General features: G+C 46.6%; 1 protein-coding gene across 1 annotated transcript; it reads right to left on the bottom strand.

The window, feature by feature from the left end:
- Positions 1-6,905: 6,905 nt before the first annotated feature.
- On the bottom strand, positions 6,906-8,574 carry LOC124680639 (GDSL esterase/lipase At4g16230-like). Its single transcript, XM_047215708.1, has 5 exons — positions 8,334-8,574; positions 8,099-8,229; positions 7,606-7,851; positions 7,245-7,515; positions 6,906-7,132 (listed from the first exon to the last, which is right to left on the bottom strand). The coding sequence occupies exons 1-5, from the start codon at positions 8,572-8,574 to the stop codon at positions 6,906-6,908; spliced, it is 1,116 nt and encodes a 371-aa protein (XP_047071664.1).
- Between the last annotated feature and the right edge of the window lie 4,320 nt (positions 8,575-12,894).

Genomic DNA, 12,894 nt, shown 5'->3' with positions numbered 1-12,894 from the left:
TGGAAGCCATCGTTGATTCCGGCGTGCTGTGCCTGGTCAGTCTGCGCGGTGGCATCAACAATGGCGCAGGAGTGTAGCTCGAGAGAAGTTGAGCTCAGGGAATTGTGGGGCGCAAGAGGAGATTTTTGCAAGAGGAGATTAGGGGAGCGGCGCGAGCGAAGGTGCTGGAGGAAGAAGAAGGGGACCTTAAATAGGGGTGCGGCGAAGCGGCGTACCGTTGGATGGAAAAAGTGTGCGGCAGATGATGTACACATGGAACAGGGGTAAAAAAGTAATTTCACCCTGGGGGAGTTACAGTACGTGCGCCAGGAAAAGCGGAGGACGTGTGTCCCCCACTTGCACGACGTGCCAACATGGTAAAAATTTGGGCCCACGAGACAGAGGGAGAGAAGTTCTCGCGTTTTCCCGATACAGTGATCGTGGCTATCGTCAGCAATGATGTCACCTTGACAAGATAAAATTTCGGCTACGAAGGTTTGTAAGAATGGCGACAGCAGAAGATTGTTGATTATTTCGAGAGCCTTTGATCAAATACAAGTTTTTGCCCAAATGCTTGGGGGCTACTTTGGAAAAAATGAAAAGTTCGAGAAAGACAAAATAGAAATAGTGTGAGCCTATGATCAAATACAAAATATTTGCTCATAGCCTCGGGGGCTACTCCCATCGGGAGCGCTGTTCGCGCACCCAAGAGATTTGAAAATTTCAGGAGAGAAAGAAAATATAGCGGCATAAAGCGTGGAGCCTACACCCAAGCACAAGTCCTTGGCTGTAGCCTCGGGGGCTACTCCCATCGGGAACGCTGTTCGCGTGCCCGATGAAATTATAAAAAGAAAGAAAGATAGAAGAACAAGAGAGTATATTTCGAGTTACAAGTAACTCTACATATACTCCCATCGGGAGAGCAATATAAGTCATCCGTTGACTCAATAAAATGTGTCATTCCAACAGCCGAATAAGCACTCGACAATATATTCTCAGAACGCCAAAGTTGCGAACAATTTCTGAATGCCGCAAAATTTTGCGAAGGTAAGACCCCAGATCCGTTCTGAGTGGCGTGGCGCCGTCTCTGACGTCGGTTTGCTACTTATATCCGTATCAACAGATACGAAGAAAAATCCTAACGGACATGTTAGGTACCCGATAAATATGACTGGGACTCGACAGAATGGTAAGACCTTAAGCGGCACCTGTCGAAGTTTACACCAGTATCCCGACATCATGTCCGGGGACGTGATCTTGAAGTAGGTTTTTGCGGATTGCCACTAGAGCAGTTAACTAGTACCTGATCCGTCAGATGAACTAGCCCCAATTACCATTATCCCTGTAGAATATAGAAATTCATATGAAGAAATATAGAAAAGTTTAAAGTTGTCGAGTAAATATAAACAGTGGAGATTTTCCCTGACTCTACGATTCAAGCAAAATCTCGGGGGCTACTGACATAGGCATCCCCAATGGGCCTCGCCGAAGATAGTACCCGGGGTTTCATCGAAGGCCCACGACTCGAAGAATAAGAACAATCGGAAGCCCAAGTTGATGTTAAGGAAAGTTAGAGTTGTATTAGGAGATGATGTTTGTAATCTTGCGGGATGAGTTGGAAACCCTCCCGGACTCTGTAACTTGTACAATACGAATCCCTCGGCTCCACCTCCTATATAAGGGGGAGTCGAGGGACAAAGAAAGCATCGAATCATTGTCTCTCAAACCCTAGTTTTCATAATCGTCGAGTACTTTTCGCCTGAAACCTTCGAGATCTACTTGCCCTCTACTTCCAACAAAACCCTAGTCTACAACCCGTAGGCATTGATAAGTTAATCCCTTGTCACCCCCCCCCCCCCGCCCCCCCGAAGAAGGCACCCGCCTCCACTGCAAAGAAGTCCATTAGAACCAGTGGGCGGCTAGCGGCAAAGCCGACGAGCGGCCTCTCTTCCCTCGACGAGGCCATGCTAGTATTGCTCACAAAAAGTAGTGTGGTGGTAGAGAATGAGACTCCCACCGTCGGACACCGACATAAGTACATGTGAATTTACACTAGGAGCCTTCCGCCCTTTTTCATCTCGGAGGTTTCCGCTCTGGTTGATGTCCCCGTTCCCAGGAAGATGAAGGAGGTTGTGTCGACCACTCCGATTGTCGCCGCGTACTGTTGTTTGATGGTCTATGTGAGATCCCCTTGTTTCTAGGCCTACCTATTGTTGTTGTATGCGCTCGTGTTGGGCTGCTACTATTTTGTGGAGCAGCATCAGTTATATTTTCGTAGTTGCGTGAGCCCCTAGATGGGGTTTTGGCTATGTTGTCATGTTGTCAGATGCGAGTTCTTTATGTGTATTAAATGGCTCTGCTAATTGCTATGTGGAATGCGAGGGGTTTAAAAAACTCGGCTAGGAGAAAAGTGATTCTCAATTTTTCTTGTTGACAAACACTGCAATGTGATATGTTTGCAAGAAACAAAGCTTGAGCTTATTGACAAGCAAATTGTGAGGGAAACCTTGGGGTGCCCGTTTGAGGATAATTTTTTGTGCAAGGCAGCTGATGGAACTAGAGGTGGATTTTTTTTAGGATATACATTCATGATTACACATTTCCTTAACAGATCCTGGGACAGGAGCTAGCCACACAATCTTGCGGCTAGAGTTCCTATGTAGTTGAGCTAAATTATGAGCAGTTGTATTACAATTCCTGCTTATTTTAGAAACAATCTAGTTCGGTAGCATGCTTCTAGCTTCGCTGATATTGTTGTAGATATGCCAGTTCATGAATGCACTGGGATCAGGGTTGTTTACGGTAGACACTGCCACCGCACAATCAGATTCCAAGGTAGCAGGGTTTAGGTTGTGGTCGACAGTAATCTTCAGTCCTTCCTGGATCGCGAAGGCTTCCGCCTCTTCAGCAGTACTGCATCTTGTCATTGCGATACTCGCCGCGATGATTACATAACCCATGTGATCACGGATGACAACACCAGCAGTAAATTCATGCGATGAAGCACAAAAGGTTGCATCCACATTCATCTTCATCTCGCCAAGTCTTGGACGATGCCAAGCATCATCTTTGTTGTGGACACTCCTGGAGGGCATAACCTTCGAGCAACCAGTTTCACATAAAGGACCAGAAGTAGAAGTCAACAAACCATTCTTGGAGCTGGGCTTGTTGCTCAGGTTATTGAGGAATTGTCATAGCCAATGAGGAAGGTTACTAGAGGGGGAATTCTGATTGCTTGCTCTGCAGATTTCTTTGTCTCTTTGTTGCCTTCTGTGTCGTGTGCTTTTTTGCTGACTATAAGGTCACAAACATATACAATGGCAAGCCTTTGTCGCTAACAGGAGTTTATGGGCCCCAAGAGTATGTCGATAAGTACCTTTTTGCGCAGGAATTAAGGGTCATCAAGCCATTGGTTGCTGAGGAATGGCTAATGCTAGGAGATTTTAATCTGATAAAAAGGCAGAGGACTAGAGCAACAATAACCTTAATTTGAGAGTGATATGCTATTTCAGGGTTGCTATTGATGACTTGGAGATAAGAGAGTTTCAGTTGAATGGTCACGTTGTGTAATGAAAGAGAGGCTACTAATCATACTAGAATTGTCCGAATTTTCATTGTCAAAAGAGTAGGAGCTATAGTATCCGCAATATTATATGTCTCCAGCTTTGACCTCCATCTCGGATCACTGCCCTCTTTTCCTCAAAAAGATGCAACTTCAGTTTTGCAAAGGCTTTAGGTTTGATTTTTTTTGGACAAAGGTTGAGGGGTTGTGAGGTGGTGCAGAAGGCATGGGACCAGCCTATGCAATCTCAAGATGCAATCAAACCGTTTGCATATCAAGCTAAGAAGAATATCCAAGGAGCTAAAGAAATGGGACAGAAAAAGAACCCAAGAAATTATGCTCAAATCTAATGTGGTCCATGTGGTCATTTTCCAACTCGATGTTTCCCAAGGAAGTCGTAACCTTTCTACCGAGGAACATCAACTGAGTTGAAGGAAAGGCTGTCGGTGTTTGCCGCTATTGACAAGTTAAATGGAGGCATAGGTCAAGAATGTTTTGGATAAAAGCGGGGGTCACAAACTCCAATTTTTTTTCATTTGCAAGCCAATGCTAGACGCCAAAAAAACCATATCCCCACTATGGCTAGAAACTTTGGAGATGTAAGCGAGCACGCAGCAAAAGGGCATGGTTGTTTGTTCTTATTTCGAGAATCTGATCGGTAAAAAGGAGCATAGAAGCTTGGGTCTAAACTGGGATTTCCTAGGGCTACCTACATGGGATATGTCCCTCTTGCAGGCCAGTTTACTGAGGACGAGATCAAAGATGCGATCACGGATATGCATAGAGAAAAAACTCCTTGCCCTGATGGTTTTCTAGGGCATTTTTCAAACATTGTTGGTCTATTGCTAAAGATGATCTCGTGCGGGATTTGTAGGAGCTACATAGGATATAAGGGCATCTCCTGAATTCATCCCACATTGTGTTGCTTCCGAAAAAATGAGGCTAATTTTGCACATTAGTACATGCTAGTTAGTCTTATGCATAGTATTACAAAGATTGCCTGCAAGTTACTCGCTGCTCGACTTGGGCCAGAGTTGAAGAAAATGGTGTCAGCTAATTAGAGTGCCTTTGTGAAGACAAGAGTTATCCTGGATAATTTTCGTCTATTAGGAATGTGATCAAGGATTCTCATTGCAAGAAGACTCCTTTGTTGTTCTTCAAGCTTTATATCGCAAAGGCTTTTGACTCTGTTCACTCGAGTTACATCTTGGAGGTTTTGAAGGGTGTCAGATTTGGGCAACATTGGTGTGATCTGGTGTCGCTTCTGTTTGTGACCTCCTCTTCGAAGGTGCTACGAAATGGCATCCGCGGGAGGCCTTTGAGGCATAATCATGGGCTGCGGCAGGGAGACCGTTTTATTCTTATGATGGAGCCCCTGCATAAGTTTTTCCTCAAGGAGAATGAAATAGGGATGTTCTCCGATATGGGGCTTCGTTCGGCTAAGACTAGAGCCAGAATTTATGCGGATGACGCGACTCTCTTCCTCAATCCAATAAAGGAGGATATGATTGCCACACATAGCATCCTCACTCTTGCAGGGAAATTTCGGACTGAACGCGAATTAGAACAAGTGTGTGGTATACCCTATCCAATGTAGTAACATCGATATTTTGGAAGTTCTGAATGAGTTTGATGGGGGAGCTAGCTGGAAGCTTTCCCTTGGCATTCCCCTTGGTCTCAAAAAGCCAACGAAAGCTGATCAGCAGAGGCTCATCAACAAAATCGCTAGCAAGCTTAAACCATGGAAGGAAAAAATGATGACTAGGATGGGGCGGTTGATTCTCATAAACTCAGTCCTCACCTCAACTTTAACTTACTTCCTCACGAGTTTCGACCTCACTTCCTAGGTGATTAAAAAGATTGATAAGATACGAATGAGTTTTTTGTGGAGGGGAGATGAAGAAGCCAAAGGATGGCACTATTTGGTCAATTGGAAATCAGTTTGCACTCCAAAAAGAATTGGAGGCTTGGGAATTAAGGACTTAAGCATGTATGGCCGAGCATTTCGGCTTTGTTGGCTGTGGTATGCTTGGGATGAGGCTGATTGTCCATGTAAGGGAATGACGTTGTCGTGTGACGAGAGGGACATATAGTTGTTTGCAGGTTGCACAAAGATAGCGGTGGGAAATGAGCAAAAGACAAATTTTTGGACTGGTAGGTGGCTACATGGGATGGCCCCGGCCAAGATGGCTCCTATGTTGACGGGCCTTGCCCGAGGTAAATTGCTCTCAGTTGTCGAGGCCCTCAACAATAGACAATGGCCGCGAGGCCTTTCCAGAATAAGTAATGAGGAGGAGTTGCACCAGTTTCTTCAGTTGTGGGAAAGAATAGAAGAATTTTAGATAACAGCCAAGCAAGACACAAGCAAGACACAATTCAGTGGCTACCTTGTGTTTATGGGAAATATTCAACAAACTCTGCCTACCGGTTTCAATTCCATGGTTGGACTCTGCAGTCTCATATGCAAAAAGTTTGGCAGACGAAAGTTAAAGGGAGAGTGAAGTTCTTCCTATGATTATTATTGCGTAATCGAAATTGGACAGCTGATGGACTCTTGAGAAGAGGCATGCCATGTAACCTAATTTGCTGCATGTGTGATCGAGACGCGGAGACGGATGCTCATCTGACAGTGGGATGCTCTTACTCTAAAGAGGTGTGGGCTTTGTTCTCGACATCAAATGCACCTCTAGTACGACCCAACTCTCATGCCTTGACGGTTCGGACTTGGTGGAATAAGATTCCAAACTACGTCCCTAAAGCACAGAAAAGCGAAACTACTCGGCTGGCCTGCTACAGTGTGTGGCATATTTGGAAGGAGCAAGGGAGTAGAATTTTTGAAGGCAAGGAGCGTCTGGCTGTGGATTTAGAGATGAGATCACTTTGGTTGCAACTTGCAAGTGCCTATCTGTTGTAAATAGGAGTCAGTTAGTGGCTCTTTCTTTTCTCCTCTTTTGATCAGGTTTTTCTTTTGTTCGCTCTCTGCCTTCCTTAGACATGTACAAAATTTCCTCTTCTTTAAATGAATATTAGCAGGGCTCGTGCCGTTTAGGGTCAATTTTTTATTAGAGATTTTTAGTTCTCAGCTAGCTGAGAGCTAAGTTCGTGTTCGGATAAGTCTTACACCGCTTGATTTGCTTCGTGATTCATGCATATAAGTTGCAAGTTCAGTTGGAACTGATTTTTTCAGTTGCAACTGAGATTTTTTTCCTCAGTTGTAAGTGGAAATGCAACTGAAGAAAAATTATTTGGACCGTTAGATTTGCTTCATGATTCATACTAGTAATAAGAGTTACAACTAAGATTTGATGACATCATGTGACTGAGAACAAAGTTAGTTTCTCAAAGGTCACACTCCTTTTTTTTATTAAGCATCCGTGATGAGCTGGCGCACGTTTACAGGGGAGATATCCTCCGGGTCGCCGTCGAGGATCCGGTGAGCTATGAGCGCGTTGGTGGCGTCGCTGGGGTGGTAGGCGTCCCAGAACACGTACTTGGACCTGTCCACGCAGTACCGCGCCGTCGGCCCGCACGGAACCAGCCCCCCGAACCGCCCGCCTACGTAGCAGCACGCCGAGTCCATCACCTCGAACCCTACATGAAACATCATGAACGCACAACGAATCACACACGTTTTCTTCTCCATCTGGTTATAAGCTCGCACGGGCCGATGCGGCGAACGCTGATGTACGCGAGCGGGCGGTACCATGGGATTTGTAGTTGGCGAGGATGTCGGAGAAGATGCGGTAGACGTCGGCGTAGAGGAAGCGGGAGCCGCCGAGGCTGGCGCCCAGCTCGCTCACCAGCGCACGCAGCTTGCGGTTGAAGGACTGGGCGAGCTGGTTCGGGAGCTCGGCGCACGGCGTGCCGGCGCCGGCCCCGGCCCCGGTGGTCATGATGTCCCTCAGGTACGGGATGCAGCCGATGGGCCCGACGTTCACCACCACGATCTTGCGGGCATCCAGAAGGTACAGCCTCTGCGATTAACGCAAACTCTACAATTAATCGTGCCGTCGTCAACACCGATCACTACGAGCGCTGGAATGGCACTAGCTAGCTAGGCTTACTATGAGCTGCTGCCGGTACTTGGCGATCATGCCGTTGATGAAGGCCTCCGGTGGTGTCACCGCGCGCTCTGGCGCGGACAGGATGGGCACCAGGTAGTTGTTGATGAAGTCGTTGGAGCCCATCGTGACCGAGAAGAGCGCTCCCCTCAGCACGCTCACCGCCGCCACCTCCCCCTGCCGCGTGATCATGTCGCGCCGGTTGCTCGCGTAGTCGTCGATCTGCGCGTCCAGGTTTATACGCCCACCCTGCAGCAAGACCAGTTCACAACACGATCGGCTCGCAGATAATGCAACTTTGAGGCTAAACTAGAAGCAAGCCTCTACTACTAGCTGGACGCTCACGCGAAAGACAAGCTATGGGAAAACAGCTACACGCAGAAGCAATGACGATCATCTCACTCTCATCTTATTACTCGATAACAGGCTGATAAAAAAGAAGAACAGAGAAGGATCTCTGAACACACACAAAAAAAGAGCAATTTAGTGTACTGACGAAGATGCTGCCGGTCTGGTTTAGGATGCCTCCGCCCCCGGATGCGTAGTTCACGCCTCTGAACAGGACGTCGCCGGTGGTGTTTGGGTCCATGTACGGCGGCACAAACCCTCCTAGCCCCAGCTCTTGCCCTGAAACATCAAAGCTCTTGATGAAACATCGAGGCAATGTGACAGTAAGTTCAGGTAAGCAACCAATGTGTGTGTGTGTGTTTGACAACCTACTTTTTACTCACCTAATATGTCGATGATGGTCCGGCCATTGGTGTACCGGCCGGTCGCCAGGTGGCCGTCGAAATCGATGCCGTTGGGGGGATAGTTGGCCCGGGACAAGGTGACGAGGTAGTTGTTGTTGCCGGCGTCGACGAGCGAGTCACCGAAGACGAATGTCGCCGGCGGGACAGCATCGGCGCCGGCTAGGCATGTGCTGCTAAACAGCACGGCGAGGCACGCTAATAGAGTAAAATGAGATGCCATTTCCGATTGCCACTCGTGTGAAGCGATCATGTCTGAGAGGATGCCAACACTGGGACTGGGAAAATCTCAACTCTCAACTGACAAGGATATGAGGGCAAAAAAATCTTGTGCAAACAGATCACTCGTGAGACGGTGCTGCTATAGATGCTGTGTTGCACAAGGAGGATGCTGAGGCAAGAGAACCTTTGCCTACTTATATAATTGAGGTAGCAGTAGAATCTACTGTATAGTAGAGAAAATAATTCCACATACGAGGTTTGAAACTGAGAGTAGAAAGGGCAAATAAAGCAGCAGGAAGCAAGAATAACGAGAGAAGATCGGGTAGCAGTATGTGAAGGTTGTTGCGGCGATACATATAAAATCCTCACATGACATTGTTGTTTGTATACACTTGCACTTGGCATTGAATGGTTACTCGTTTATCAAGCTCCCAAGGCTTACGGCTACCCGTGAACCTTTGGCACCGGAAGGGAGACCAATCCCTCCCTGCCCAGCCACAGATCCTCCTGCATTTCAGGCAGAGTACAGCGAATGGCATTCGATCTGATCCACAGTACGAGGGCAGGACACAGGAGAATTCATATCGTACCAGGAAACGTCTCAAGGTCCCAGCATGAGCTCTGACTGAATGTATCTGTCGCAGGTACGAAGGCTGCAACTGCATTTACCTCTTCCCTTGGAAATCAAACGCGCCCAGGAGTCACAGATACAGAGACCAGGATCTTGCAGAGATCGTTGCCATTTTAGGGTCACGGTATTCACTGTGTCGTCACGGCATGAGGGTCGATCGGTCTCGTGATGGATGGACACAAGTTGCGCCATGATAAATGGATGCGTGTCACTGTGAAGGTAAGTCAGGCTGGCACGAAATATCATCCGTTCAGCTGTTCTCGAGGATATCATCGGATTTTGTTTTCCTCGGAAGAGGTTGAGAGGTTGATGCACGAACAGAGCAACGAGGTGGCCAGCCAAAGGACCAATCGCAGGTGGGCTTTGCATCGTTTTGGCGCAGGCAAATTCAATTCAGAGAGTAGTGGGTTCAGTGAGCAAGCGATGTGCTGATGTTTCACGCACTGTTTGGATGCAGTTACTCGTGAGTTGTGACTTGCGCCTCATTTTCTTTGATGAACTGATACAGTGCCGTGCTAGCGGCGTCTTAAATTTGTATTGAGCAGGAGGTGTGGGTGCAAGACTTATCCAATTGAGTTGTGTTGCAAACTTTGTGAGACCAACTCAAGTTGGGGTAGATGGGGATAGAGGATGATGGTGTCTGCACACTTAGAGAGAGCATTCAAAAATTCTTATCATAGGGAAAATACATTGGAATTCAGATTTGCAAATGTGAAGCTCTGCGAAATAGCTATGTTTATAAGACCAGCATTGCTGACGTTTAAAATGCTTCGTAAAAAAGTCCAAATTTTTTTTCCTTCAGAGAGTGAATAGCATATAACGACCACATTTGTGGTCGAATTCACCAAACACCACCGGTTTTTGTTTTCCTAGCCTAAAACAACTGGAGCTACTTGATAGCATGACAAAGGTGGAGCAGGTGCATTTAAGATTTGAGCATGCTGAAATACTGAATTTGACTGTTCTGAAGCACAATGCAACACTGCCATCTGATTTGGACAAGGACACTTGTGAAGAGCAGGTTCCTATTAGTGAAGTAGGTAACCCTTTAATGTACTCAGTTGATGTTAATGGCATGCTATTTTTTTGCTAATGAACATAGTGAACATGAACTTTATCAACTAGCTATTGACTATTCGGAGGTACTTCATATTGGAAGAGCACCACTTTATAGAAGGGAAAAGTTGTCGAACATTTTTCAGAGATCATATTTTTTCAATAAAGGGTGCTTTATTACTCAAAAGTTTTAAGCATTACACCCAGTCTCTACATAACTAAGATGCACACAGCCGTTCAAGTATCAATATCCTTTAACATGGTACTCACAGAATAAAAAAGCAAAACAAAAAAGAAACGGATATGGCTAAGCTTCGTTGGCCTCATTACGCCTAGTATGCAACCACTCATGTTGGGAAATAAATTCCTTGGCCGTATTCTCCAACCGTGTAGATGCCTCCATAAAAAGGTCGCGACCCTCCAAACTTTAGAGCGGCGATCATGAACGGAGCAAAACCATAGAGCGGTAAACAACCTGCAATAGAGAAGAATTTTTATGATTAAAAATATTATCATTTGTACATAGCCAAAGCGACCAAACAACAACAATCGCTCCCACCTTGAATGGATCGTAGTGAACAAGAGGGGGGGTGAATGGTTGCTACGTCAAGTTTTAGTCTTTTTCAATTTTTAGTGCAGCGGAAGGTAAAGGTGATAGCCTTAGCGATGGCGGTGTTCCTACAATGATCCTAGAACAAGTACAACAAGCAAAGGAATCACACAAGATAGTAAGAGTAAGGAGTGGGACAACCGAAGGGCGCGGAGACGAGGCGAGGTTTGTTTCCCGCAGTTCCTCCCACAAAAGGGAGTACGTCTGCGTTGAGGAGGTGCTAGCCTCACACAAGAGGCTAGACGGCCACACCACGAAGGAAGGCCTCACCTTCTTCCTCGAGAGAGCTCCACAAAGGGGCTCCCCTTCTCCACTAAGGCACCGGTCGAGGCGGTGATTCCTTCACAAGGTTGGGGCGAGCTCCACACCACAAGGAGGCTCCCAACAACCCATGGAGCTAGTACAACACCAAGCTAGCCTCCATGGATGCACTTCCTCCAATGTCCCACAATAGGAACCCTAACACCAAGATCCACTAAGGAATAGCAAGTATTGGTGAAATCTCTCTTGGTAGAACTATAGATCGGGGTCTCCTCCACCACACCTCAAAATTTGGGCAAGATTGGTTGGATGGATGGGGAGATCCTCAAGGATTAAGCTCAGCAACAATGGAGGAGAGAGAGGGAGGAGAGATAAAAACGAGTTGGGGAAGAAGGGCCCCTTAAATAGGCTCCTCCAAATCCAACCGTTATGTCCTGTTTTCGCCTAAGCGGTACTACCGCTTTGGGTAAGCGGTACTACCGCTCTGAGTTCGAAATCCCACAGATCTAGTCCACGTGGACACAGAGCGGTACTACCGCTCGAGGTACCGCAATAGGGTCCAAACCTTACTGGACTCGAAGCGGTACCAAAGCGGTACCGAAGCGGTACTGCCGTAACTAGTTACGGTACCTGGGCGGTACTGATGCGTGTAGTTGACACGTCCGTTGGGAACCCCAAGAGGAAGGTGTGATGCGCACAGTAGCAAGTTTCCATCCGTAAGAAACCAAGGTTTAATCGAACCAGTAGGAGTCAAGAAGCACGTCGAAGGTTGATGGCGGCGGGATGTAGTGCGGCGCAACACCAGGGATTCCGGCGCCAACGTGGATCCTGCACAACACAACCAAAGTACTTTGCCCCAACGAAACAGATGAGGTTGTCAATCTCACCGGCTTGCTGTAACAAAGGATTAGATGTATAGTGTGGATGATGATTGTTTGCGAAAACAGAGAGAACAAGTATTGCGATAGATTGTATTCGATGTAAAAGAATAGGACCGGGGTCCACAGCTTCACTAGAGGTGTCTCTCCCATAAGATAAATAGCATGTTGGGTGAACAAATTACAGTTGGGCAATTGACAAATAGAGAGGGCATGACCATGCACATACATGATATGATGAGTATAGTGAGATTTAATTGGGCATTACGACAAAGTACATAGACCGCTATCCAGCATGCATCTATGCCTAAAAAGTCCACCTTCAGGTTATCATCCGAACCCCTTCTAGTATTAAGTTGCAAACAACAGACAATTGCATTAAGTATGGTGCGTAATGTAATCAATAACTACATCCTCGGACATAGAATCAATGTTTTATCCCTAGTGGCAACAGCACATCCACAACCTTAGAACTTTCTGTCACTGTCCCGCATTTAATGGAGGCATGAACCCACTATCGAGCATAAATACTCCCTCTTGGAGTTAAGAGTAAAAACTTGGCCGAGCCTCTACTAATAACGGAGAGCATGCAAGATCATAAACAACACATAGGTAATAGATTGATAATCAACATAACATAATATTCTCTATCCATCGGATCCCAACAAACACAACATATAGCATTACAGATAGATGATCTTGATCTTGTTAGGCAGCTCACAAGATCCGACAATGAAGCACATAAGGAGAAGACGACCATCTAGCTACCGCTATGGACCCATAGTCCAGGGGTGAACTACTCACTCATCACTCCGGAGGCGACCATGGCGGTGAAGAGTCCTCCGGGAGATGATTCCCCTCTCCGGCAGGGTGCCGGAGGCGATC

Source organism: Lolium rigidum, unplaced genomic scaffold (genome assembly GCF_022539505.1).
Source record: "Lolium rigidum isolate FL_2022 unplaced genomic scaffold, APGP_CSIRO_Lrig_0.1 contig_23682_1, whole genome shotgun sequence".
Taxonomy (NCBI): domain Eukaryota; kingdom Viridiplantae; phylum Streptophyta; class Magnoliopsida; order Poales; family Poaceae; genus Lolium; species Lolium rigidum.
This window is presented reverse-complemented; position numbering and strand designations above follow the sequence as displayed.